Source organism: Kockovaella imperatae (assembly GCF_002102565.1).
Source record: "Kockovaella imperatae strain NRRL Y-17943 chromosome Unknown BD324scaffold_12, whole genome shotgun sequence".
NCBI lineage: Eukaryota > Fungi > Basidiomycota > Tremellomycetes > Tremellales > Cuniculitremaceae > Kockovaella > Kockovaella imperatae.
The window spans coordinates 321,607-347,149 of NW_019028952.1; the positions used below are offsets into that span (position 1 = coordinate 321,607).

At 51.8% G+C, this 25,543-nt stretch overlaps 8 protein-coding genes across 8 annotated transcripts; 5 read left to right on the forward strand and 3 right to left on the reverse strand.

Annotated features, from left to right (window-relative positions):
* Positions 1-36: 36 nt before the first annotated feature.
* Positions 37-1,046, forward strand: BD324DRAFT_633654 (hypothetical protein). Its single transcript, XM_022016642.1, has 7 exons — positions 37-136; positions 201-291; positions 344-421; positions 479-525; positions 576-622; positions 688-772; positions 899-1,046. The coding sequence occupies exons 1-7, from the start codon at positions 134-136 to the stop codon at positions 965-967; spliced, it is 420 nt and encodes a 139-aa protein (XP_021869246.1). The 5' UTR covers positions 37-133; the 3' UTR covers positions 968-1,046.
* A 178-nt stretch (positions 1,047-1,224) lies between these two features.
* Positions 1,225-3,086, forward strand: BD324DRAFT_652750 (hypothetical protein; the record flags this gene model as incomplete). Its single annotated transcript, XM_022018546.1, has 7 exons — positions 1,225-1,404; positions 1,586-2,050; positions 2,090-2,161; positions 2,210-2,225; positions 2,340-2,608; positions 2,663-3,004; positions 3,042-3,086. The coding sequence occupies 7 exons, from the start codon at positions 1,225-1,227 to the stop codon at positions 3,084-3,086; spliced, it is 1,389 nt and encodes a 462-aa protein (XP_021869247.1).
* A 2,627-nt stretch (positions 3,087-5,713) lies between these two features.
* Positions 5,714-7,182, reverse strand: BD324DRAFT_633665 (NADP-dependent oxidoreductase domain-containing protein). Its single transcript, XM_022016643.1, has 8 exons — positions 6,943-7,182; positions 6,731-6,895; positions 6,620-6,681; positions 6,553-6,577; positions 6,490-6,509; positions 6,277-6,429; positions 5,999-6,228; positions 5,714-5,943 (listed from the first exon to the last, which is right to left on the reverse strand). Exons 1-8 carry the CDS (start codon positions 6,965-6,967, stop codon positions 5,820-5,822), a joined length of 804 nt encoding a protein of 267 aa, XP_021869248.1. The 5' UTR covers positions 6,968-7,182; the 3' UTR covers positions 5,714-5,819.
* Positions 7,183-7,353: 171 nt separating this feature from the next.
* BD324DRAFT_633667 (hypothetical protein) lies at positions 7,354-10,360 on the forward strand. The gene is made up of 7 exons (XM_022016644.1): positions 7,354-7,438; positions 7,502-8,095; positions 8,145-8,275; positions 8,328-8,514; positions 8,562-9,905; positions 9,955-10,052; positions 10,103-10,360. The coding sequence occupies exons 2-7, from the start codon at positions 7,604-7,606 to the stop codon at positions 10,218-10,220; spliced, it is 2,370 nt and encodes a 789-aa protein (XP_021869249.1). The 5' UTR covers positions 7,354-7,438; positions 7,502-7,603; the 3' UTR covers positions 10,221-10,360.
* BD324DRAFT_633670 (hypothetical protein) lies at positions 10,361-11,071 on the forward strand. Its single transcript, XM_022016645.1, has one exon. The coding sequence runs from the start codon at positions 10,609-10,611 to the stop codon at positions 10,921-10,923; it is 315 nt and encodes a 104-aa protein (XP_021869250.1). The 5' UTR covers positions 10,361-10,608; the 3' UTR covers positions 10,924-11,071.
* A 51-nt stretch (positions 11,072-11,122) lies between these two features.
* Positions 11,123-13,129, forward strand: BD324DRAFT_662383 (concanavalin A-like lectin/glucanase domain-containing protein; the record flags this gene model as incomplete). The annotated part of the gene is made up of 12 exons (XM_022018901.1): positions 11,123-11,197; positions 11,251-11,386; positions 11,450-11,487; positions 11,538-11,555; positions 11,605-11,630; positions 11,742-11,802; positions 11,852-11,990; positions 12,035-12,065; positions 12,101-12,132; positions 12,191-12,310; positions 12,364-12,410; positions 12,457-13,129. Coding segments are annotated over 12 exons (957 nt in total), but the record flags the coding sequence as incomplete, so codon positions are not given.
* BD324DRAFT_633687 (kinase-like domain-containing protein) lies at positions 12,759-15,186 on the reverse strand. Its single transcript, XM_022016646.1, has 8 exons — positions 15,002-15,186; positions 14,880-14,940; positions 14,770-14,828; positions 14,620-14,729; positions 14,297-14,567; positions 14,122-14,244; positions 13,558-14,065; positions 12,759-13,517 (listed from the first exon to the last, which is right to left on the reverse strand). Exons 1-8 carry the CDS (start codon positions 15,023-15,025, stop codon positions 13,015-13,017), a joined length of 1,659 nt encoding a protein of 552 aa, XP_021869252.1. The 5' UTR covers positions 15,026-15,186; the 3' UTR covers positions 12,759-13,014.
* Positions 15,187-15,310: 124 nt separating this feature from the next.
* Positions 15,311-25,439, reverse strand: BD324DRAFT_652754 (hypothetical protein; the record flags this gene model as incomplete). The annotated part of the gene is made up of 14 exons (XM_022018547.1): positions 15,311-15,353; positions 15,410-15,867; positions 15,910-17,577; positions 17,615-18,182; positions 18,221-22,055; positions 22,106-22,318; positions 22,370-22,628; positions 22,673-22,849; positions 22,889-23,160; positions 23,216-24,276; positions 24,324-24,466; positions 24,505-24,719; positions 24,761-25,060; positions 25,112-25,439. 14 exons carry the CDS (start codon positions 25,437-25,439, stop codon positions 15,311-15,313), a joined length of 9,540 nt encoding a protein of 3,179 aa, XP_021869253.1.
* Positions 25,440-25,543: the final 104 nt, after the last annotated feature.

Consider the following 25,543-nt stretch of genomic DNA (forward strand, 5'->3'; position numbering starts at 1 on the left):
CCGGCGACATGACGTTCAAAGCATGACTTGACGGAGGTCCCCTTTCTCCCTTCCATTGTAGAAGCTGCGTGGGAGATCGTCCAGTACTCAGAGGAGTCGACACAGCCGCTAGTACAGAGCAGTCATCTCCATCATGGTGAGCACGAGCTGCTTAGGTCGTCGTCTCGTACCATTTGTCCGCTAACGCGATGTCCCATCAGGCCTCCCGAACCGTTGATATTCCGCAGGATGTGCAGGATGCCTTGAAGAAGTTCAGGTTCAAAAAAGTCAAGGGGCTCTCGGCGCTCTCAGGTGAGTCCCAACTTATCACTGTCTGCTCTCAGTCATCCTGAGATACACTTAGTCAAGATTGTCAAGAAAGACCTGGCGTTGGCGGTTGACGAGGAATTAGACGTGGACTCTGTGGAAGAGGTTGCCGATGGTGTGTCACAACGCTCTAGTCGCAGAGATCTCCGAGCTGAGCTGATAATTATCTAAGAGCTCCCTGAGAATGCGCCTCGTTACGTCCTCATCTCTTATGAACTGGTGAGATTCGCCAGTGCCAGTACAAATAGAGTATGCTCACAATCCCTCAGAAACACAAAGATGGACGCATCTCAAACCCACTCTTATTGGTCAACTGGTGAGTCCTCACTGGTCCTACCAAAACACATGGCGAATCATCCGTATCATCTGACAATCACCCAGGGCTCCTCCGTCATCTCCAATAGACCTGATGACTTTACATGCCTCGGCTCTGAGCTATTTCCAGCAAGCAGCTGATGTAGGAAAGGTGAGGGATCTAGGTGTCGAACTATTGCTGCGTCTCTCCAGAGCTTCTCACTCTGGCCAAGCTATGCGCCGTCCGCCGACTGATTCATTTCAAAAATGGGCGACAGGAGCTAACGCAATCTCTCAGGTACTGGAAGTCAGAGACGGCGCCGAAGGCTTGACAACGCAGGCTGTTGAGGATCGTTTATTGGCTTGACGCGAAATCTGCCCGGACTGCGACCGTTATGCACGTTCAACATCAGTCTGCTCCTCTCTATGCATCTCTTGTACGGCCGCAATAGACTGCCACTGCTGCCGACATGGGCCCAACAACCGTGGGAAGGTTGACATACCGCGAATGACTTTTGCCTCCAGTTTGCGTTCACTCATTTCAGTATCCTTCATCTCGGTGATCATTGCTTGGATTTCTGCCGTTTAGCTTTAATCCAAGAACCAGTCTGAAACGACTTAAAGATGGTCTCAAGCTCAACGAACCCGGCCATGGATCTTGCTACTGCTATGGAGAGTCACGAGAGTCCAGGCGCAGATGATCCGCTGGAATGTGAGCAGAATCCTAAATCGACAGTGGAAATGTCCCGCTTATTACAGCTTCAGCGAACAACAAGCGCAGGAGATTCTCGCCTCCTGAAGAAGGTGCGCGGAGTTCGTTAGTATCTAATAATGAATGTCCGCCAAGCGAATTCATCAACCCTCCCCCTCCGAAGCGATCTAAACTTTCCGATCTAAGCGACTTCGATGTCGACGTCCCCGCCACCAAGGACAATGCTGGCAGTACCCGTGACAAGGGAAAGGAAAAGCTCTCTCTACTCTCAAGGGGAGCGCCGAGTCCGCTTCCCTGGCTGCTGAAGATGGCCATTCGAGCACCGGGGTGGAGGAGTTGAAGAAAGCGCTTGAGAAAGCTACAGCTGAGCTAGCCGCCAAGCGAGCAGCGGAAGATGCGCTCGTTGCCGAGCAAGAAAGACAAAAGAGGGTCGAAGCCAAAAGGAAAGCTGATCGAGAGGAGTATCATAAGGCGGGGATGGCAGCTTGGGAGAGACGGCTAGATGAAGAGCGCAGAGCGCAAGAGAGAGCTATGGCTATACTTGAGGAAAAGAAGGCTATTGAGGCGAAGAAGGAGAGAGAGTGGGACCCACTCGCAAGGAAGACAGTTTACGCTCGAGTGCCGAAATGGGACGATATCCCTGACTGGGGTGACAGCACAAGATGTCACCTCATGGAGCTTCCGAACGAAATTCTTGACCTCTGTTTTGGGTTCATCGAGGGAGAGACTGACTTGGTGGTGAGTAGCGCGGAGGCCCGCGGTTGTTTATCTGTCTAGACCGCCGATTATGTTGCTCTGGCCGGATGTTCGAGGTTCTTTCGACACTGCCTGGATGATGACTTCTTCTTCGTGCGTTGATATGACCTCCATTCCCCTGTGGCTGACTCGGTTGATCAGGAGATATGCCACCACAGTGGATTTCAAGGACGCAAAAGAAAGTGGCTGAACAGATCTGGGAATGTCTCTGTAGCCAATGTAGCCAGCCGACCATTCACGCGAGAGCTGAGAAATTGACGGAAACTTCCAGGTCGTATGGACCTTCCTCAGCTGCCTCAGCCTCCAGTCAATGCGTTTTACACTCCTAGCGGAGACAGATCGACCTGGACGGATGCTCAAGTAGAAGTGCACGATATGGAGCGACGTCAATGGCAATTGACCACACTACAGAATGCTTTGAACATACGAGTCTGTCAACTCAAGAGGCAGTTCCATCGCTCGACTACTACATCATCCGTGCTGTTCAGAGGCACAAAGGCGCTGGCTATTATTGATGGAAGGATCGCTGGTCAGCCTAGCGTTCTCAAAGATTACAACGGACTTCCACTGGCTATTCAGCCCCCTCAGATGTAGGAAGATGGGAAAGAAGAGGAGAATATTGAGGCAGCCGCTACCCGACTCTGGGCACACGCGACTGACCCTGCAGATAACAAAAAGTATGCTGAAGAGGTTCTCCATACCGAGATCGAACAATCCGCCAAAAGGCTATGGGCGAAAGCCACCGATCCCAATACTCGGCTTATGGCAATCGCCAAGACACTCCTCGACGATCCGGACGCTGATGTGGAAGAACAGGAATATCCCTTCGTTGTTCGCTATAACCAGGACGGTCAGGCATTGCCTCACGACTACTGGCCGAGCAAATGGCGTAATCGAGCGGCTGAGTCTGTAAATGCCGAGTGGATTACGAAATCAGTGCGTTCAGATTCTATAGTAGGCTGACTATTCCCAGGACGCAATGCGAGAGTTCAAGGTTACCGAGGCAGAGTTGATTTGACTTCGCCATGTTCTGACAGTGAGCGGACACCCTGGTTCTAAGATCTCCTGATGATCTTACAGCATAACGCTATGAATCATGCCGCGTAGGATCATGACGGCTCCCTTCTCTTCCCAAAGCTGATCTAACGGCGTTTCTTAGTCCTTGCCAATTGTGAGTCTCGAAGCCCTCCAACCCTGACCAGACTGAGTACTGTATAGGTTCAACAAATCTGCTGTTCTCGGCTTGGCATACCGATCTCATGGCGGCGTGAAGGGTCACAAGGAGCTTCTGTGAGCCGTTTCCTCGCCATTTTGTCTCTCACACCACCAGACAAAGGCGCAGGACCTCTGCAGCACTCCGCGAGGAAAGAGCCAAGGCAAACGGCACTTACAAGTGCAAGTATGCCAAGTGCAATTGCAATTCTTGGTGGTTTGGGGGCGGTTGCGTCTGCCGTACGGATTACGATGACTGCTCCCACTGCAATACGGCCCACACAGTGTATAAGCCCTGAGGTTTCGTGTGCCCGGCTTCGACCATTTACGACAGCTCGACGTACCCCTTTCGTTCATGGCTGTATAGATTTTCGACGCGGGCCTGGTTTTGTCTCTGGGAAATTCAGACCCGAACAGTGGGTCGCCTGATTGCAGACTCTCTACGTTTCCCGTTCCCTCCATGCCTTTCCAATGTACATACAGTTCCGGTCGACCTTTGGCCTCCTAAATGACTCAGAACGAATGACGACTCCCAAAAAATGACGAGACGATGCGACAAATGCGATGAAACGAACATTCAACAACGTAAAGGCTGCAAACATTTCCCCATATGTACTTGTTTATTATGTATGATCCATATTACATGACAGGAGGAATATGCCTCATACTTCTCAGGAGTCGTGACGGGTACCAGCCCCTGTCTTTGATGTGCCGGTCTCAGGACACATTCTCCGCAAACTGTCCAATGACATTCCCGGGAGGATCGTATTCGCCTTGACCGTTCAGCATGGTCATGAGATCGGAATGAAGAAGCCACTTACAGATGATGTATCTTCCGACCTAATGAAGAGGGATTCAGTGCAGAACCATCGACTCGGTCGAACTCACAGAGCCTGAACACGTATAATCACAGCAGCCGATCGTGGTTGTCGCTTTCCATACAACTTGGGTAAAATGCGAATACTGGGGATTATTGGGATCGTAGTCCTCTGTAGTACCAGCGATAAGCAATTTGTAGGCCTTGTAGAGAGATTTCAACTTACTCGCTTCATCTGCCCACATGCCGAAAGCCCCCGCTACGTCTGCGCCTCCCGCTCTGCACGACGGTCAGTGTTCCCTCCACTATGGTTCAACACTCACAGATTCTCTCCGTAGGGTCCACCTCTGAGCATGTCGTATCGGTCAATGTGTTTTCTCGAGCATGAGCGACTCACGAATGCTCCCAGACACATTTGCTGGCATAATTCGTTGCATAAGTCGCAAGTGTATCACTCCACCCGACAGGATCAGCACCTGTTTGTAGTCGTGCACATGAGCTGCAGCATCGTGTTACTGGACTGGCATGTCTCACCGTGATTGGCTCGGAAATCGTTGTGCAGTTGAACCATCTGTTCTATCCCACTTCTGCTGCCTCCACCTCCGCTACTAGTTCCGCCGCCCCCAGCCCCTCCTCCCATCACTTCGCTAGTCGTTGGCTGTGGACGGTTCCTATTGGTGGATGTCTCAGGTTCTGGGTTGACCACATCGGCTGTCTGTCCCGTCACTTGATGAGTTGTGGAGCCGCCATGGCCATCACCGTTACCTTCACCGTCACCTTGCGCCTGACCCTGGCTTCCCCAATACGCTTTTCCCTGCCCCTGCCAGCCCTGATGGTGTCCTTGCCAATCACCATCTACAGAGCCCTTTCCTTTGCCCTGTCGCCATTGCTGGATTGGGTCCGAACCTGCATGAATCATATTGACTTGTTTCATTCCGGTGAAATTGCCCGAACCGTAGCCGGACGGTCTGACAACCTGCTCCAATAGGGTTGGTCGAGGTCGACATCTCTTGGCAAGGTTGTGAGCTGGCGCGGAAGATTTGGCGGCTGAAGAAGTGAGAGGGCTCGCAAATGAGAGTGTGTAGAGAACGATTGTGGCAAAGAGTATGAAGTGCCACATTCCGCCACAGTTGTGGTAGGTCACAGGCTCTTTCGGCTGACGTTTCTGTGTTACGACTCTAATCAGGCAGTGAGCAGCGTCTAGCTGATCTTAGGAAGCTCGAAAAGGATGTCTGAGTCTCTCAGCTTCCACGATGGACGGAGGGCCCCGAGGTGAACGCCTTTCCTTGATGATTTACAATTTGACGAAGGATCCTGTCCGGTCTGTGGTAGATCCCATTCTGCTCGACGAGTGTGGTTATAAGACAGCTTGCAGAATGAAGAGGACTTCTAAGATCTCCTCAGTTGCAACTCTATCCTCGGGCGAGCGAGGGAGGATGGATTGCGAGGAGACTCAGGGGTATGTCTCTCTCGCACCGAGACTAAGCTGTCAATCAAAGGACGTGGCAAGTTGTCGTCAAAGGAGCGTCTGACCAAAGGTAATACTCAATTTTAGGGGTCCAGACCATTTTTCCTCCACACCAGCTACCAATACCTTTGCAGAAAGTTGTTCGCCCGGACAGATATCGGCGAACAGACTCGTTGCATCGTGTATGATTACCAGCATGATACTGATCAAGCAGAAGAGACGGACGGAGACGCCGTAGGTAGAGGACTCCCTCCTCAAGTCCAGCGACGGTATGATACCTGCTTTCCGACTCGAGAGATCTCCTCCAGCTCCTCAGGTTGGAGCACAAAGGCGAAAGTTCCGAGGTAGTCTTGCACCCTTTCAAGTTTAGCCGTTGCCCTTGACTTGACTTCAGCAAGCAGTACACTTCGTGATTTTGGGTTCAATGACTCACGTGACCACGGGTCCTTTCCCTGTCTGCAATGCCCATGCGAGGAGGACTTGAGTGTCAGACATACCTCTTGCGCGTCCGATCCGTTGTACCGCTTCGTCGAGAGGGGGATGTTGCTTGTGATGCAACGGTGCGAGAGAAGTGTATGGAGAGATGACTATCCCGTGCTTCTCACAGGCCCTCTGGATACCTTGAAACATCGCATCATGGGCACAGAAAGGAGACATCTCCACCTAACAAACCCTTCAGTGGACTGGCCCCGAAGTCTCATGCTCCCTTACCTGATTGATGCTTGGTACGATCCTCCAAGTCCTGGCGAGCTCTTCGATATGGTGTTCTTGAAAGTTGCTGACCCCGATGGCTCGACACAAGCCCTCCTCCTTCAACTTTTCCATCGCTGCCCAGATTTCTCCCAGGCTTCCTTCTTTGTACCACTAAGCGAAGGAGCACCAGATATCAGCTTGACACAGTGAGCTCCTCATTACCGAGCTCACTGCTGGGTCGTGCACCAAGTCTAAAGCCAGGAATCAGCGTGTCGCTGCTATCTTACGACATACAGAGATCAACATAATCCATGCGCAACTAAAGCTGGTCAGTCTAGAATTGTTGTCCTGATGGACTCACCTTCTTCAACGATTTGTTGAGGCTTTCCCTGACATTCTGAGCTGTCTTGTCATGTCGACCGACTGGTAATGCCAAAGCTCAGCTCCTGAGAGCTCACATTGCTTGCCTCACATTTCGTGGTGATGAATGCTTGTTCCCTTCGGCCAGACGTTGTGCCAAGGGGTTCGGCAAGCACCTCCTCGTTGAAGTAATCCTCGGCAGTATCGAAATGTCGCACACCTTGACTGAAGGCGTTAAGAATAAAGTCAGAACCTCCTTGCTTGCAGAATCGGATGGCTGATCATTTAGCTTCGTAGTCCCGTTGCTCTAGGTGCATGACATACCGGTACTAGTACCGAGTGCGAGCATAGGTACCTCAACACCGTCACCGAGCTTGATTCACTTTGGGATTGGCATTTCGTCTGGACAGCTGCAGTGGGGTCTCGTCAGAATGATGAAGCACGCCGAAGAGAGGTTATCAGACGAGTAATGAGACGCTGTCTGACCTATATTGACAAACAGCTCCACAGACGGAGGCGCAGTGACAATGGAAGGACTGTTTCAGCAATAGCGCTCGCTCCATGGTACATACAGCACATCCAATGACGGAGAGGGGGGTGCCACATTCATCCTGAGATATTTCCACGTGATTGTGGCGATTTTTTACCTTTTTCGTCAGCTGCCTCTGATGAGTGAATTTTGCTTCCGCCCCCTTTTTTTCTTTTTGCTCGTGGATGATTTCTTCGCACCGATGACCTTGTTCTTCTTCCTCCCCAAGTGTCACTGTGATCACTTACTTGCCACTGCTATCAACGTCGATCCATGTGCATCCGTCTTGTGGTAAGTTGATCGCAACAGTGTGAAGCATTCCCTCAGAGTCTCACTGGCTTCTCTTTCCTCCAGTGATCCGCATGTCACCTGTTCTACGATCTTGCATCTAAATCTAGCACACAAAGGAATCGTCAACCGTCAAATAACAGTCACTTATTCAAGCTTATCCACCATATGGATCCCTCAGCAATTACATTCTCTACCTCCAAAACCACTCCATTTTCCGGCATACAGCCAACTACTCCCACATTTGAGCCGAGCCTGTCAAGTCCCGAAACTCCATCTGCAGATTTGGCCACTCCAGCTCAATCTCAGTCAAGTAAGCGGGAGTCGGGAAAGCTAGTGATGGAGATCGAGCACGCATCAGAGGATGCAGACGAGAGCGTTGGACTCGGTTATGGGGACGTGCGATCGCAAAAGGGGAAACAGAGGGATCTAGGAAGAGATGAGGAGATTATCAACATAGCCATTGGATCATCCTCATCTGGCCAGATTTCCCCCGTGATTCCCTCGTCGAGACGTTCGACCATCGACGAAGGGACGAACGAGTCTTCTGAGGAGCTTCTAGACGACGAGAGGCTCCGTAGAATGGAGGAGAAGCTGTCAGGATTTCAGATAGAGAAGGATTCAGCCGGAGCGGAAGGAAAGCATGAACTCTTGGGAATGGTGGGTGTCCTTTATGGGCTGTCTGCCTGGCTGACGAAGCGCTGAACAGGTCCGATCGCTTCTGATACCTATGAAGGAACATCTACCATTCATGCGGAGCCAGATCGCCGCTCAGAAGGAGACAATTCTGACTCTTCAAAGACAATCAATCATATCTGAGCAGTTAATGAAAGTGGAACGGTGCGACCCACGAGGCTGCGGCGTGTATTCCTGCTGACTTTCGAATACGCAGGGAGAGACATGCTGCTGAACGTGACAGCTGGCGAGCCGAGACCAAAGCTCTGCTCAAAGTGAGAGACGAGGAGATAGCATCTGGCGCTAGACCGAAGAAGCTGTTGGACCTTGATGTCGGCTACCATCAAGAACTCGAAGCAGCGAACAAGCGGCTCGAAATGGACAACAGGCTAATGGCTCCTCGTGTAGGTACCACATAATAAGAACGACGGCTGGGTGCTAATCAACGCAGCTCGCCGACGCCAGCCAGCAGGTTGACAAGCTCGTCAATGAGTTGAGATACCTACGTCCCTACGTGATCATGCCGACAGCACCGATAGCTGAGCCTCACGGACCGGAGCAAAGTGGACAGGGCCAGCCCGGTGAGCCATCGAGAAGGCGTCACGCGGGTTCTCCTACGAAGATGCGGAATCAGACCACTATGGGCGACGCTCGAACCGAGCTCTTACTCTTGGCCGCTAGGAAACTACGGACGCTCAGACAACAGGATGACCATGTCGGTCTAGTCACTTTGGACGAGTTGAAACGTGGTGGCGTTGTCGGTCCTGATGGTGGCGTCGGCTACGTTGAGGGATATGGCGGATTGATGCTGGACGCAGATGATGCGGAGGACGAGCTCAGCGAATCGGACGATGACTTGGCGGCTGTCGATCATCGCAGGGGTGCTGGTAGCGGCAGTGCGCACAAAAAGGGCAAGCGAGCTGCACCTGCTGTCCCTTCAACACCGTCCCGTAATAAGGCTCAGCGACCCCCCGCCACTACTCCCGGCGGAAGCAATTTCAACGATCTATTGCGTGCCGCGGAACTCGCTGACCGTTCGACTTCGCCAACTCCTGCGAGCAGATCAAACACTCGTAAAAGAGCCGATAGTATCGGTGAAAGACCGATCTCTCCCAAACGGCATCGGAGAGAACCACCTGCCACCGATTGGATACCGAGACGGACCGGCAAGAATGCCAATCGTGGACCCAGACTAGCCTCACCTTCCGGTGACGACTATGAGGATAGTCAGGAGGACGCCGGTCTCGATCTCCTTTTGCAAGCTAGTCAGCTTGATGTCTCCCACTCCCGTTCGAATCCTCAATCCGCAACCGCCCCTCTACCTAGCTCGTCTCGATTCGAGGGCATGCTAGAGGGTCCCAAGCAGCCTGGAGGTAGACTTGCCCGGCTGGATGGCGCTCTGGCCCCTGCGATCGACCTAAGAGCCAGAACTGAGGGACAGGGCTCGAATGCCGACTTCAGCAGTCAGCAGATTGACCCAAGCTTGTTGGACACCGCAGTCACCGCCACACCAACCAATCGGCGCCGAGATTCCGATGCGGCTCAAATCCATACTCCAGCTAGACGTCAACCTGTCTTTCTCGAGCCAAGTGCGGACTTTGACGAGGGTGACGGAGACTATGATGAGGATGACATCTTGCGCAGCGCTCCGCCAAGTGTCTTGGACATGGCTCCTGGAGCGTTCGCCAGTCCCTCCGGAGCTACGGTCCCGGGTCTGGGTAAATATGTCCATCTGACGAGCAATATTCCTGCTCGACGGATGAGATCGCCGTATCTCAAGTGGACCGTCGAAGAGGTGAGCTGATTGCTTTCCTTCCTTCCAAGTATCACTGACGTTCGATCAGGATGAGCTGCTGGCCCGAGCTGTGGCATTACACGGTGAAAAGTGGGATCTCGTCAGCAAAGGCGTTCCGACCCGAAGCTATCATCAAGTCCGACAACGGTGAGTAGGCGGCCTCTTCCTGCCTTGATCGCGCTGATGATCATGGTCAGCTGGCTCAGGAAGACTGGGGCATTTGATAAAAAGATTGGCCAAGAGAGAACGGGCGAGGATGAGACCAGTCCAAGTCCAGGAAACAAAAGCGCGAAGAAGAAAAAGGCAATGGCGTAGAGGACGGGTCTGGCATCTAAACACACTGCATCGTATCTTGAGAATCTTGAGAAGGTGATCACCATGAAGATAAGTGGTGATCATAAGGATCGTATAGCCATAAAGATCTGCTACGATGCTCATTTGCATGCGATGCTGGGAGTGTGGAGAACCATGTTGAGTGACTTTGAAGGACCCTTCCTTTGACGATCACCTCGTCCTCATTGTCTCGGCGCTTTTTGTATTCCGATGTCATGAGACTACGAGGAATGTCTCCTGCTATCGAGTCTTCTGTACTGGGTGATCTAGGCATAGTGGACCAGTTTCCAGCGAAAGTCCCATCTCACAACGACAGAGGGTACCCCACGGCAACGCTTTTTTTCCGTTGAACACTGGACAAGGCTCTGACATGGGTGGAATTGGACATTCTCTCGTCGTATTGGCATTGCTCCTTCTTGCGCCGCTCAGCATTGTGTCCGCCGTCGTAGCATCACAAGGAGATAATGACGAATCTTGCCAATCGAGATCATTGAACGAAATAGTAGAACCTATACGAGGAGAGTGCAAGGAAGAACTAGGTGACCGAGAGTTCTACTCTCAGCGTGAAGTTGAGCATCAGGTGGACAAGCGAGGAACCAAGTATGTGAAGCAGATCGAGTATAGTGGAAAGACATTCTTCGATGGGTCAGTTGTCGTCGCCATTGGCGTTCATATGGGTGGCTAGCTGACTTGCAGGAAGATTCAACTTTTTCTCAGAGACCGGTCAGTCTTCCTCTCCTGGGCCTTCGATCACTGACGACGTTCCTGCAAGATCCCTCCCATGGCCGTGAGCGCAGCGCGATACTTTTTCTTGATCGTACAGGATACTGACAATAGTACAGTGGTGGAGTGAGCTTCCATTTTACATTGAAACTGAAAACTCCAGCTACGTGGACCACGACACAGCTTTTGCTGAAGGTCTTGCATTTTGGACTCAAAGTGGTGTTCCAGGCATCCAGGTGGGGGCGCCAATTCCACTCGCAGGTCTTTGACTGATCAGTCTTCGCTTCAGGCCGAGCATTGGGCCGAGACTGATGAAGGAGAGCTGAGAAGATCCGTTCGGATCTCCACAAAGGCGTTGTTTCAAGGCGGACTCATCCTTGTTGATATGGCTCTGGTCCCTTGGGGATGCGGTGTCTGGCCAGCAGGTGAGACCAGTCTCGCAGTTAGATCATTCTCAGCTTCAACTGATTGAACATGCGCTGCCACAGTGTGGCTCCTTGGATATGATGCACCTTGGCCGTACGCAGTCAGTCGAACTCTACCAGTCAAGATTGTCCGCTCACTCTATCACTTCAGGGAGAGATCGATATCGTGGTGAGTGATTGACGGCTAATAGGCCATCGTGGGCTCATGCCGGCGATAGGAGGGTATTCAAGCGATGACAAGCAAGTGAGCAGCAAATCCACAGACGCGACTGATTTCCACTCCTGCCAGCCAAATGACAATGTGAGGATCGTTCATGCTCTGTCGCCTTTTCCTGACTACAGAATTTCCTGTCAGACATACTCCAGCCGGATGCGCACTGGACCAGACCCCTGGTCTATTTACAGGTACCGTAGCTGTATGTCCAGGTGCTCTGCCTCGATAAGGATTTCAATTGACGGGTACAGAATACCAACTGCGATTCCACCGAGGGAAATTCCGGTTGCTCTATTGTATCCCCGTCGAACACATCCTTCGGTATGCCATTCAATGACCTTGGAGGTGGACTCTTCGCTTGTCTTTGGGATAAAAGTGGGATCAGAATGTGTGAGTGAGCCGAGAGGAGTCAAGATGTGACCGCTTGGTGAAAGACAACTGGATGAGAGCGGACATCCCTCAAGAGTGAGTATAAACTCATTTCCAACTGACTGCTTCAGCATCAAAAGTGAACAGCCCAATACAACCAGCTGTGAGTCACGTTGTCGGTCTCTGGAGAAACGGTACAGCTCTACTGACAGATCGATCAGGGGAAACACCAGTCGCAACTTGGTCTTCGTCGACTTGCGATCCTTATGCGTTCTTCCATCCGCAGCAAATTGTCCTGAACGTAAATCTATGTGGCGATTGGGCAGGGGGCAATTATGGTAGTGAGTGATACGGGCTCTACCACGGTCTAGAATGTCATTGAACAGAGCCATAGGCTACCCCTACTGCCCTGGCACGTGTTCATCTTACATCACCAATCCAGTGAGTTCCGTCAATATGCCGGAAAAAGGTTTTGACTTCTACATAGCATAATCTCAACAATACTGTTATGCTCATCAACTCGATCAAGGTTTTCCAGATGGAGGGAGCTCCTATAGTCACGGAGCAAGCACTGACTGCCAACAATCAGACTGGTGCAGGAGGATATGTCAGAAGGCTTCCAAGCAGTGGCTACCGAACATCTACCAGGGCGGACATGGAGGTCATGCTGTTTTTGATAAGCGCTCTGAGCATGGCTTTGGGGCCCTTGCGGACGCACTAATGACTGAGAAATGTTTGAGTACGTACGAGTTATTAGGGCTCAGCACGAAGGCAATATGCACGACATTAATGATGATACAAGAATTAAAAGGGTTCGTCATTACTCGGAACATGATCGTCATTTTGCTTCGACATCAGTTCCCGTACCACCATTGCAATCACGCTGAGCGGCATGAGAGCACTTCACATGGACTAGGACTAGAGTTCTGTCAGAGGCAGCTCATGACCGTCAGACCAGCTGGCCACTCACCCTCACAGTCATCACATCGCAGAGCCGGTCGCTGGCCTAGCCGTTTCTGACACACGGGACATTTTGCAGAGGCATTCAGACCTTTTTGCAAGAACCCAAATGCCGAGACTGACTGGCTTTAGTCTTGGTGGTTCTGGTCCAAGATGTAAAGTGCTCACAGGAGGATATCTTTTTGCCGTTCCACAAGGGAGCAGCATCCTTATCAACCAAGGTAAATCGATGTGTTCCTACAGCCGATTTGCGAACTCTCTCAAGATCCTCCTTGTCTTCCTGTTCACCTTTCTGTTGCTTTGTAAGTAGCTTGCCCATCTCTGAGGCCAGACTAGGTATCGTGCCGATCTCGCTCTGGGCTATCATCGCCTGGAGTGCAGCGTGATCTTTCTCCTCCTCATTGACTGTAGCCTTGGTCGGAATGTTGACAAGCGCCGGCTGACCTCGGATAGTCATTACGGACTCCAAACCGGACCCGAGCATCTTCGACTCGGCTCCTTCCTGCACCTGATCGTCTTTGACAGGAGCCTGAATATCGGATTGCATAGCTGAAGCGAGTTGAACCTCTCGCTCATCGCTGTCCCCGTCTGTCAACCGTCAGCACGCCAAAGATGCAGCTGAGCTTACCATGACCTGGAATCATTCCTAGGATCGACGGAGTCTCCTCCCATCGAGCTGTTCGGAATGTGCCGTATATGCTCGAAGCAGGCGTGGCGCCACCTCCATCGATATCCAGCCCAGCCAAGGTCGCCAGAGCCTCCTGCTCCATCTTGCCTTCGTCTTCATCCTCATCGGCGTGATCTGACTCGATGTCGACTTCACGCTTGTGCCCCGCGCCAGTCTCTACAGCTGGTGCAACAGGCGTGAGAGGCTGAAAGATCGGCATCGCCCTTGGCCCAGTGTGTCGAAGGAGTTTGACGGATCCTACATGCTCTGCCGATGATGGATCGTCTGTTCTGCTGACAACCTCCAGCTCGATGTCCCGTAGACGACCGAGGATCTCGGGCATTTTGGGTCGCTTAGAAGGCAATTCTTCACAACAGTCTAGAGCTAGCTGAACGAAAGCTTTGGGACAACCTGGTGAAGCTCGACGTCGGACTTCCTCAGGATCGGGGACGAAAGCAGGAGCTGCTCGCTGCAGCAGGTGAATTATCTTCAGCGGGTGTCTCAGAGCTGTGGAGCCTTGCTCACAATAAAGGTATGTGAGTCGACCAGTCTACGAGACATGATCTCCATGAAGATGATACCGAGGGAGAAGACGTCTGTCGGCAGGTCAAAGTCAAGCCCATTGATGATTTCTGGACTCATGTATCCCTGAGCTTCCCTCAGAAGGTGTAGATCCAGGATATCGACCACGAGGACTCACATCCGTTCCACAATAGGTCATCCTCTTCATTTCCTCGGCGCTCCTCGAGGCTATCCTCGCGAAGCCAAAGTCTGTAACCTTGACCCTTTCGTTGGATGTGAGGAGCAGATTTTCCCCTTTGAGGTCCCGATGTATACATTGCCTGGCGTGAAGATATGCTACGGCTCTCGCCACGTCTGTCGAGAATGACAGTCTGAGCCGCCAAGGGAAAGGCCGAGCGGAGAGAATGTATTGCCTAAGATTGCCACTGGGTACAAACTCGGATACGATACTGAGAGATCCCATGTCAGTAAAGATTTCAATTGTCGGTTTGTTCTGCTCACTAGACCTTTCCATCGCCAGGCGTCTCCTGCGAAAGACCGAGGAATAAGACAATGTTGGGATGCCGACATTCCCTCATGATTCTCCATTCACGCTCAAAGTACTTGTGGACCTATAAATGACTCAGCATGATTCCACAAGGCTTGGCCCACATCATATTCGGTCGATGCAGTGATCTCCTTGATGGCAATATCGATCCCAAGATATGTCCCTTTCGGAGCGTGAGAATGACATCGACCAGGTCTTAGCCTTAAGCAATCACCTTTATACACTGATCCGAAGCTCCCTGATCCTAGCTTGCGACCCCAGACAATGTCCTTGTACTGATGGACGGAAGGAAGTTGTGAGCTGAGAGCGGGTCGGGGGCGGCAATCGGTGACTCACGGGTATGACATCGAATTCGACCATAGCGGCGATGATACCATGCACTCATACAGTGTGACAGCCGGTGAAGGTCTGCTCTGTAAGCCAGATGTCTGTCAAGGAGGATGATATACAAATCGACTGAAAATGGCAACAGGTCAATCTCCTTTGTGTGCTGGATATATGTACAGTAGTGGATATGATGTCGGAGTCTGTTGGAACCCAGAAATCTGAAACATGGCGAACAATCTGAAACATTTTGTCTACAAGCATAAAACACGTCATGCAAATGCATCATGATAAGAAGTATTCATCGTACAACAAGAAATATCATGTCGTCTCAGGCAATTGCTTCTCGTACAACTTGAGTAATCTGGGCAAGACGATGTCAGCTCCCCTGTCATGCTTCGCCAGGCCATCGCAACTCACAGATCCATTCCCTCTTCTAGTGGTGTCGTCACGAATCGGTGACTATAGCTCGGGAGAGCTCGTAACGCAGCTCTAATGGCAGGTACCATCTTGGCAGCGTCATTCGTACCTGCTCCGAGCATCTTGAGCCGAGGAACAGGCACGCGGTCAGCCTTGAGTGGATCTCGATCCTTGTAAATGATGGCTCGTTCCTTGACTTTGTCTTCCACAGCCGTCTCCTCTTTTCCCTTCTTTGCCGCCACGGAGTTGGATGTCGTTGTATCAGTGGCGGTGGCACTCCTTGACCTTGTGATTTCCTGCTCGTCTAGACCTTGGATGAGCTTGTTGACGGCAAGCTTGGCCTGTTCAAAGAAGTCTGGGAGGATGCGAATGTCGCCATCCGTCTCTCCCCACGTCAGGTCGAAATCGAAATCGAGGATTCTGGGCATGTTATACTCGATAGAGTTCATGACAAGCGTCTGTAAAACAAAAATGAGCAGAGTCCGTCTGAAGACACTTACCATCACAGGGAGCGAAGCGACTTCGCTTTTGCCAACCTTCGTCGCAGCTTCAATCATATCGCCAGCGGTCATATGGACCGTCTCCAACGCCGCAACCCTCGCTCCATCACAGTAATCCCACCGGATAGCAGCTACCAGTAGACCGAGATCTCTCATGGGCAGATTCTCCTTGGATAATTGCCGCTTCAAGTCCGCCTCCACTTTTCCAACGATGAATCGATAAAAGTCATATACGTGTCCATTCTCGAAATCCTCGTTGAAGACGCCTATGTCAATGCCTGCAAGATCGAAGCGCATCGTTTGAGCAGTCTTGACTGTTGATGAAGGTATCTTGTCGTTGACCTTCTTAGCCGCAGTCTGTAGGATGACCGCTGCCATCGGTTGCAATTCAGTCTGTCGACGGGATCGAGCCTTTTTGAAAGTTTCAGATCGTTGGGCGGCGATAACAGATTGCGATTCGGCCATGTCAATAACACTGTACATGTTCCCGAGAAGTCTCGGGATCGACAAAAGCCGCAAGACGCCCTGGAACAAACCAGCTTGAACGGTGAAGCTGAGAAACACTTGGGATGCTGGGTCACGGGAATACGCATGCCAATCGTCCGTGAGGGATACTTGACTTGGCTCCAAATGAAAGCGAAGAATATTGGTATCGGCAAGGAACAGACTGCCTTCGAGATCGCCACCCTCGATCGACATTGACAGGATAGTCGAAGAGGGGCTAATTCCAGACCTGGAGGACCGACGCATCGTCCTGAACACCAGGCTCTCGCTAGTCAAATCGCCAGAGATGTCTCCCAGGGCTGATATCTTGGTCGTTCCAATCTCGAAGTCGATCTCAGTCCTCTCGCCGTTCGAAATGGACCGGATGACAATTGGTGAGATGAGCAGATGCGCCCGAGAGACTCCGATGTTGGCGTCGAAATCAATCGATCTGAACCTCGCCAAGATCGCAACTGCCATTTTGTTGGGCCGGGCACGTCTGTGCCCGGCGGGCTGTGACTCTGGCAACGGCGTGGTCGGCAGATCGATGACACTATCTTGTGCCTCATCCAACTTGTCTAGCAAGTCCAACTTAGGAGCATCGTTGACCCAAACAGCCACAAAGACGAGCCAAGAGTTGAATGCGTCCAGTCTGAACTGACCCATCAACTGAGTATCGAAGACGACGGAAAGCGCAGATTGTTTTGCTCCTTCGCCGGGACATAGAGTAATGGCGAAAGCCATGTCCTTCGCTCCCGCCTCGACGCAATTGTTTCCGCGTTCGGCGAATTCATTACTCAGACTCGAGGTGATATCAGAGATGGAGCCTGAGACCGTGCTGACGCCCGGTTTGCCAAGAGTCGTGGTGACGACAAAACCGCCACTCTCCCATTTCAGATCCGCATAAGCGTTCGAATCCGGGGCGCATGAGAACCGCAGCTCTGATCGGTCTATGCGGAGAGACAATTTGATCCTCAGAGCATTGCTGGTCGGGGCTATCTTCTGCAGGGTCGATTCGCTGATCGCAGTGGCGAGCGGTTCTGAGATGGGCTTTTTCGGTTCTTTGGGTGTGTCTCTTGCTGATCTTTCGTTCTTCTCTTGTACTCGGCGCTGTACACGATTTGCAAGCTCAACAAAGAAAGGTAGAATAGAGGGTCGAAGAGTATTCCTACTTTCGTGAACAGCCTGGGGCATCAGCTCGTCTCTTTGCTTAGGCACATACAAAACTGAACACAAGATTGGATGCGTTAGCCTCGGACTCTTCGAGCTCCGAATGCGGGGAAGTGTCGGCTTGCGCCTCAGCATAGTCTACCCATAACGATATCGCAGGCAGATGGAAGATATCAAGCCAGAGATGTCGTTTGGGTGCTTTCTGCGGCTCGGTATGCCCTGCGTGATGAAGCTCCACGATTCCACTGTTGAAAGTGTAAGACATGCGGATAAAGATCCGTTGTCGTTTCCGAGGAGATGTAGGGACAGTTTCTTCCTCGTACTTGACAGCTACCGAGTCTGATCTTTCAGCTGCGGTCGCAACCTCGGTCCTGTAGTGTCTTTCCAGATCAAAGAAGCGGTCGCGACCTTGGCTGTACAAATCTGTGAGTTTGAAAATACCGTCCGCAATGTCTGGTGCGAGGGATAGCTTGAAGTCTGTCGCTGCGCAATGAGCTGACAACATCCAGGTGTCTTCGGTAGAAGCCATTTCCGCCTCGCTCTCCAAAGATGGCAGAGACATCCGATTTGACGAGGTGTGAAAGTCTCCCGAAAAGTGCTCAGAGACGCCTTGATCGAATCTAGATACTTTAGTGGCTGCTCGTGATCACCGACTCACTTGGAGACCATTTGCAGAGCTATGCGCTGGACTTTGAATCTTGCCGTCTCATTCTTCCGGTTGATGAAGGCTATGGTCCTAATCGAGAACAAGAGGGCCGGTAGATCATGCTGAATGCTATTCTTGCCGTTGGTACCGATTGATGCAGCGTCGGTAAGTGGTATAGCTAACCCGAGGCCAGCTACATGCACCGACAGGAGCCGACTTGCGAACCACGAGTTTTCAGGTTTGGTTTGCCCTTCGCCAGGATCCAGTTTCTTCAGGAACTTGGACGTCGTCGACTTGATTTCGGCCATTTCGCTCGCCCTATTGTCTCGGAGAATATGGAGATCAGACTGCCAGCTCTTGACGAGGTCGGAGAGCTCGCTCAGAGCTGCTACGTGCATGACTGTGTGGGCTCTGTTGAGGTAGATATTGAGCTGGGTCGCTGAAGCACCTGTCCCGGGGATCTCCTGAACGTCGACGTCGACCACCATGTAGGCTGATCGATGCTTCCGCATTGGCTCAGCTTCGACGGACAAGGCGCCGGTGCCAAGATGCCCAAGTGACAGACCAAAATGGTTGACTTTCGCACGCCACGACAGCGATGCCTCTTCGTCGTGGATATTGCTGGCCTGCGCTGTGAGAGCGAGAGCTTCGAAGAGCAGTGTCGTTGCCACATCGTCGGCTCGTAGACCAAACCGGATTCCCTCGACCCCGCAGCGTATATCCAATCTCATTGGCAAGCGACTCTCGGGAGGATCGGTTAGGACATCAGCAGGCGAGCCCCGTGAGGCAAGAGATGAGGGTTGAGTTGACAGCGGCGCTTCCGATCGGGAGGAATACTCTTTGAACAACTGCTCCATATCCCGAGCCAATCGCTGATGCAGCGACAACAAGCGATCCAGCATGGCCGGTTTGATGATTCCGGTAAAGAACCCCAGTTGGACCGACGTCGACAGCTGAGGTTCCCGCTCCAGGAATCGGAAAGTCCCGGTTGCCGAAACCGAAGGCAATCTCAATGTCGCTCCAGAGTGATGTCTGGTCTTCTTGATAGAGGCATAGGCGCCCACGTGCTGCGGAGCAATTCTGGTGCCAAACTTTACCGTCCCATCGGCGCATCTGCCAGTGAGAAAGATCTTGTCCAAATCCCAGCGGATCCACACCGACTTCGCTGCCCGTACCTGTACTTGTCCAGATCGAACCGACAAATCTACCTGTGTGACCGTATTCGGTGACAAAGTCTTACTGCAGTCGGGACCTGATTTCGTACGGACATCGTTCGGTACAGCCTTGGAACCGCGACGGAAATACTTCGCATAGGTTGGCTCATGCTCTGATTTCCAATCCTTCGCGAACGCGAGGAACGCTCTCAATTGAGGCCTGGAGTCTACCTCGAAATGAGACAAACCCATCATTACTTTGACAGATTTGGGCCGAGACGAATCGAAATGAATATGGTTCTCCACGACCACTCGATGGTCGGTAGCGCCGAGAGAGATCACCATTCGATCCCGCTCTTCATTGCCGTCTGTCGAGTCTGTCTGTGGCTGTAACACTGCCATCTCTGCCTTAGAAGTGTCCACAATGAGAAGCATCTGTTCGTGACGAGCTGGACCGTCTTCTCCTGGGTTAAAATCAATTCGACTTGTCAAAATAGACTGATGCTTGTTGAGGGTTATCCTGGTCTTCAAACCGGCGGCTGCTGCCAGGAACTGGGCTTCATCGACTTGGAGATCACAGACGAGGTTCCGGCTGGCATCTGGACGATCAGCCTCTGAAGGTTTTGACTGCGCAGCCAGCTCGGACAGCGGCTTGACGGAATCTGCGAGAGAGAGAAGACTGTCAGAGACATCGATCTGTGAATTCTTGACCGCTACGAGCAATCGAGTATGGGCGGAGCGGCTCTCCTGACGAGGTTTCGTCCTGTGAATCCCGACAGATGTAGATGTTATTCTGACCAAATTAGGAGCCGCATTTTGCCCTTTCAGAGTGTGACCTAGGTGTCGAAGGCTCATGGCACCGATGTGTAGGGTGTGAGTTGAGCTTCTCAGCTCTACCTTGTCTTCAGCATTGACTTGAGATGGGAGGATGGTGCCGAAAGCATGCTGGATGAAGGATTGCCGGAGGATGAGCGCGTTCTCGCCATCCGCAAGCTCTTCGACTAATGCCAGGCCGTGAACAACCTCCCTTGCCATGTCTTCTGGGGATACATCAGATGGACCTAAACTTGCAGGGCCAGTCAGCCTATACCAGTGCCTCAGCTTCGCGAGCAACATCCAGCCGAGGTCTCGTCGTATGGATCGCTGATCCTGGACGTGAAGACCATAAGCCGTCTCGCTAATGAAGGTCGGCGCGGTGAGAGTGATGTCGGATTCCTCTGCAGCTCGATAAATGTGGTATAATAGGTTGGCATATGGTCGATGGCCAGCACCGTCGGCAGTGATTTCTGTCTTGACCAATTTCACAGATTCGATGCAACCAGTGAGCACATCAAAAGCAGAATCGGCTACAGTGATGTCGATATCAGCGTAATGCTGATGAGTGGCAACCCGATTCTCGGATGGCGTTATGCTAGCTTGTGGCTTGTCGATGATAAGAGACAGGACTTTATTCGGTTGAGCCGAAGCGAGTTTCGGCAGTGCAGAATCGTCCAAATATGGCTTATTTAGCCGTCTAGCTGATGATACGGTGAGTTGAATACTGCGAGCGGCCAGAGTAACATTCATTGGCACCTTCTCAGTGAACGACTGGACGTCTTTGAAAGTCCGGGCGCGAATGCCGGTGATTCCGATATCGACGCCGACAGCTCGAGGTGAGGATTTATCGAATGAGAACCGAGCGAGTATATGAGGGACGGTGGCATCGATGACCACCGATTCAGCCTTGACAATCTCGTAGATCGGCTTCACCTGTTGAATGAGTAGATTGTCGAATAGTCGTTCCGGTGAATCACTGAGTCTTCGCAGCGCAGTGAAGAGCCGGAAGGCGACCGGTGCGGCATTCAACACGACGTTGAAATGAATCTTGTTCACCAGAATTCTGACCAGTCTGCCTTGTGGCATGCCGAGACGCGCAGTGGAAAATGGATCACTGACGTCGTCTTTTGACTCTTCCTTCTCGTCAGGGACCGGTAAAGCGTTGTGAAATTGTCGCAACTGATCCAGAGTGGCTGCCAGGGCAGTCGGCAAGTCATGTTGATGACCGCGTTTGAGATCAGAATTGCTAGTCCGGCTTGACGTCCCCTCAGAGGTGCCCTCCGATGTGTCAGATGTTGTATCGCTGACATGAGGTGTATTTCGAGCAGTCGCCCACGAGCGCACCCGATTTCGTGGTCTAAGCATCCTCTGTGCATCTCCTTCATCCGTGCCTGAGCCCATTGAAGATGATGACAGAGCACTCGAGGAGGACTCTGTAGTCATTTGCGAGGCTGTATCGGTCTCCCAATCATCTGGAGATATCCATGGATTGGGCAGATGATGAATCCCGGCGTGAGCTCTGACCGTCATCGGCTCGTCAGAATACAGGAATGCAATCCGACCTGTAGGCTTATCCTCCTTTTGAAGGAAGGCTTGCTGTCGTTCGACTTTGTCCCGCCAGCCAGAGCCCACATTGAAGACATTGATACAGATATCAGATCGTATGGAGCTCATCGTGGTCCACTCATCGTCTTCTTGGCGGGATAGCAGAAGGACCTGGATGTCAGGCACCACTACCGCAATGGCCGCTTGGAAACTACGTGTAGCCCAAGTTGTGGTATTGATGTTGACACCTTCGGGTATGTGGACGGACAGAGCTGAATCATGGTCGAATACGGTCACAGCCACCTCACCTAAGGCCATCTTCAGGAAAGTAACTTAAGAATCTTGTCAGCGGAATGAGGTAAAGTGTTGGGCAGACACTCACCGTCAGGAGGTGTTTTCGGCATGTATATTTCGGCCGGAGCGTTCTCAAAGTCTGAGAAAGTGTATATCACCGCATTCCTGACAGACTGTAAAGTACTCTGAAGGGTCGGGGAGCTGAATGCCGTGATACGCGGCGCGTTGATCTCCCAAATGCAGACATAAGTCTCCGCCCGAGGTTGAGGTCCAAATAATCTATGCGCTTTCACCTCAATACCTGGTCCTCTATCAATATATCATATCACCGCGAGTCAGTAAGGATACTCACCTTCAATGAAGAAGGTGTCCCTCTCCGCAGGAGCTAAAGCTGCGCCAGTCGTGTAAGTCTTGGCGAAGTCCGGCATTGGTACAATGTATGTGGGTGAGGCATCCAGGGACAGGTCAAGATAGTGTTCAGTGGACCGAAGGGCCATTTGAAGCTGAGGAAGCGGCATAGCAAGTCCGGACTGACAGCCGTATATTTGGTCCGACAAGAGGATGAGAGAATCCTCCACGTTCATCGTGATTTGAGCGGCGAAGGAATCAGACTGATCGCGCCGAGTGAGCGTAATGTTGGACTGAGGAGACTCACCCGTCCGGGTCTGTATTTTTCCTCCACAGGATCTCCCACCGAGTCCGGGTCATGATCAAATCGCTCCAGATATTCCTGCATGGTGGTGAATTGGGTGAATCCTCCAAAGTAATTATCCTTAACGCAGAAGAGCCGGCGCAAAGACCATCCAAGCATTTTGTAGACTACCTTGCTGGCCTTTTCCCTTCAGCGACGCTTGCTAACCGCAGCACTCACCTCCAAATGCAGATTGAGAAGTTCTTGGTGATCTGATTTCGGCACAGCATAGTATCTGTAGTTCCCGCTTGCCTCTAACGTGCCAATTTTGCCGATCTCTATGCTCTCACCCGTACCAAAGGACCTGTGTGTGTCCCATACAGGCGTGCAGAGCATGATACGTGTATCATGAGCCTTGACTGAGAAGGGAACCACGGAAAATTCTGGTCGGTATTGAGTGGCAGAGACGGCCACATAACCTGACATTGCTGGTCCGATCACATCCATGAAAGCTATAGGATTTGACGTTAGTCGGTCACACCTGGTCCTGCCGCTGAGAGAGCTCACCGTTGTCCTCTCTGGATCTTGGGCGATTAACAATATTGAAATCGTTGATGTAAAGGTGAAAGGCGTAATTGATGAGCGTGATCCTAAAGTTGTAATGATTCGGCACGAAGTGGTGGAAATCTCCAAGTGCTCCTGAACTCCAGTCACGAGCGACGTCAGAGATGAGCTGAATGTGGTCCCGCAGAAGCGTCACGTCCGGGCTGTCCAGAGCGATGTCGAGGCCCCAATCTCTTTGAGCATCCCAACGCAGGGGCGTAGGCATGGTCACAGAAACCCTGCAGCTCCGAGACATGACGAACGTCTCTAGGTTGACACTTGAGGCGATAGTCAAGGCGTCCAAGTTGAGGATCAACATCGAATCATAGCCGTGCTCTGTGGCGAGCTGAGATTGAGTGTACGTGATAGAGGAGTTCGGCCCAACTACAACATCGAGCCAGCCATAAGGACGTTCGAGTTCGGGTCCAGCATTGTCGTATGACCAGTCTTTGGATGGCTCACGCGTCGGGATCCGAAGAGTTGTCTCCTCTGTCAGCGAGAGATTCAGGAGGAGATTCGTGTGGACCCGAGTCTCGCCGACCTTGAGTGTCGGCTTCGCCTGTGAATGGAAGAAAATGGCAGGTGCAAAGGCCTTTTGCAGAGCATCACGTTGCCTGTCCGCCCAGGGACCATATTGCAAGATCCCGCCATGGACAGATATATCGATACCGTATTCCGGAGCGGGCTCGATGTTTCCGAATTCGTCTAGTTGGTCTATTGTCTCAGCTTCGGAGGGGTCCGGAACAGGACCGGGGGAATCCGCATAGTATGTAAGGTCCAGTGCAGGAGAGTCCAGCAGCGTGGTCACTTTGGCGTACTCTCGCTCCTCCTTTGTAGCTGCCTTGTGAGCCGAGCCTTCATCTAGCCTGTATCGAGCTAAACCCTTCCAGACTCTATCCTGTGGCAGGCCAACGACAGGCGGTGAAGAGAACCTCGGATTCTGAAGGAAAGAGAATTTCCGAGCGAGACTCTGAAAGTAGGACGAAGATGACAGTTTCGATGGAGGCTGTTTTGCGACATCGGGTCTAATCATATTGAGCGAGTACAAAATAGAGTCCTGCGTCGGACTCACTCTTTCTTGTAAAGCTCGTCATATGCCTTCTTTCCATGTGCAAGTAATGGTCCAGAGTAATCAACATTGGTTCGCATCAGGATTTTGGGAGCGTCGAATCTCAAATTGACGCTCATCTTGTATAGGTCGCAGCTAGAACGAGACTGTACGATATCAGATTCCGTCCAACTGAATAGCTCACATCCGAGATTTCAAGGGTGCCAGTCGCAGACTGGAAATCGCCAATCAGCAGCATGGGGGTCGCATCGTTTCCAAGAATGATTGACCCAGTGACGATCCTAATATCAATTGGCAGCATCTCGCGAAACCAATCTACGCCCTCGATAACAGGTGTCTGGACAGGTTTAGGCGCTTTCGGCAGCTCGTGTCTGGTATCATTTGGCTTGTCGGGAGATTCTGGATCAGGCATCAGCAACCCGATCGCAATCGACACTCACCTTTCGATGAGTCACTTGATCGTGAGTCCCCTGAACTAGTCTGGCCGTTGGTCGCTGCCTTCGCAGCCCTTCTCAACCGAGCCTTTAAGTTCGCGTCACCATTGCTGGTATCAACACCTGAGCCAGAACCTCGAGAATCCTTCTGATGCAGAGGATCCCCATCTTTGCTCGAGTCCGTTGCCTTCTGAGCATGTTCGTACTGTTTCATTCGCTCCACGATCCCATCGTAAGCTGGGGTTCTGTTGAAAACGAATCCTTCCACTCCCTCAGCGTAGATCCTGATTCGACATGGCAAGCGATCTGGGTATCCTCAGCATGGATTCGTTCCTCTTCATACTCTTCAATACTCACTCCGCTTCCGATTGGTACTTTGCGAATCAGCCTCTTGCCTCACGCGAAGCTTCCAGTACCGGAACGTGACGTGACCGTGAAGAGCACGGAACGAGATATTGCTGGAATGGTAATCCAGTTGCCGGAATGCAATCCGGCCTGCCAGTGGAGATATCTGCAGTGATTCTATCGCTATATAGGCATTGTATCTCCTCCAGGTGTACTGACGAATACACCATGCGAAGACCCATCCGAATAGTCGATTCCAGTAGAATAAGAAGGCAGAGCAGACGATGGTCACTACGATCAACTCCACCAGGAGGAGAAAGTTGATCGGATCGTCTCCCATATTGGACTCAGACGTTCATGTCCACTCTCCCGTCATGACATGAATGCGAGCGACAGTGGTGCTGTCGAGTTGCGAGGAGCAGAGTTATAATAAGTCAACGTATG

Bases quoted from the DNA above. Each gene is read 5' to 3' on its own strand.
- BD324DRAFT_633670 (XM_022016645.1), top strand. From the start codon at position 10,609: ATGGGTGGAATTGGACATTCTCTCGTCGTATTGGCATTGCTCCTTCTT.
- BD324DRAFT_633654 (XM_022016642.1), top strand. The intron at 292-343 runs GTGAGTCCCAAC...AGATACACTTAG, and splicing joins GGGGCTCTCGGCGCTCTCAG to TCAAGATTGTCAAGAAAGAC. The intron at 773-898 runs GTGAGGGATCTA...GCAATCTCTCAG, and splicing joins AAGCAGCTGATGTAGGAAAG to GTACTGGAAGTCAGAGACGG.
- BD324DRAFT_633687 (XM_022016646.1), bottom strand. From the start codon at position 15,025: ATGGTCGAATTCGATGTCATACCC. The intron at 14,941-15,001 runs GTGAGTCACCGA...TCCGTCCATCAG, and splicing joins TCGAATTCGATGTCATACCC to TACAAGGACATTGTCTGGGG. The intron at 14,829-14,879 runs GTGATTGCTTAA...ACGCTCCGAAAG, and splicing joins CTTCGGATCAGTGTATAAAG to GGACATATCTTGGGATCGAT.
- BD324DRAFT_633667 (XM_022016644.1), top strand. From the start codon at position 7,604: ATGGATCCCTCAGCAATTACATTCTCTACCTCCAAAACCACTCCATTT. The intron at 8,096-8,144 runs GTGGGTGTCCTT...AGCGCTGAACAG, and splicing joins AGCATGAACTCTTGGGAATG to GTCCGATCGCTTCTGATACC. The intron at 9,906-9,954 runs GTGAGCTGATTG...ACGTTCGATCAG, and splicing joins TCAAGTGGACCGTCGAAGAG to GATGAGCTGCTGGCCCGAGC.
- BD324DRAFT_633665 (XM_022016643.1), bottom strand. From the start codon at position 6,967: ATGCTCGCACTCGGTACTAGTACCG. The intron at 6,430-6,489 runs GTGAGCTCGGTA...TCCTTCGCTTAG, and splicing joins ACTTGGTGCACGACCCAGCA to TGGTACAAAGAAGGAAGCCT. The intron at 6,229-6,276 runs GTAAGGGAGCAT...AGGGTTTGTTAG, and splicing joins TCGTACCAAGCATCAATCAG to GTGGAGATGTCTCCTTTCTG.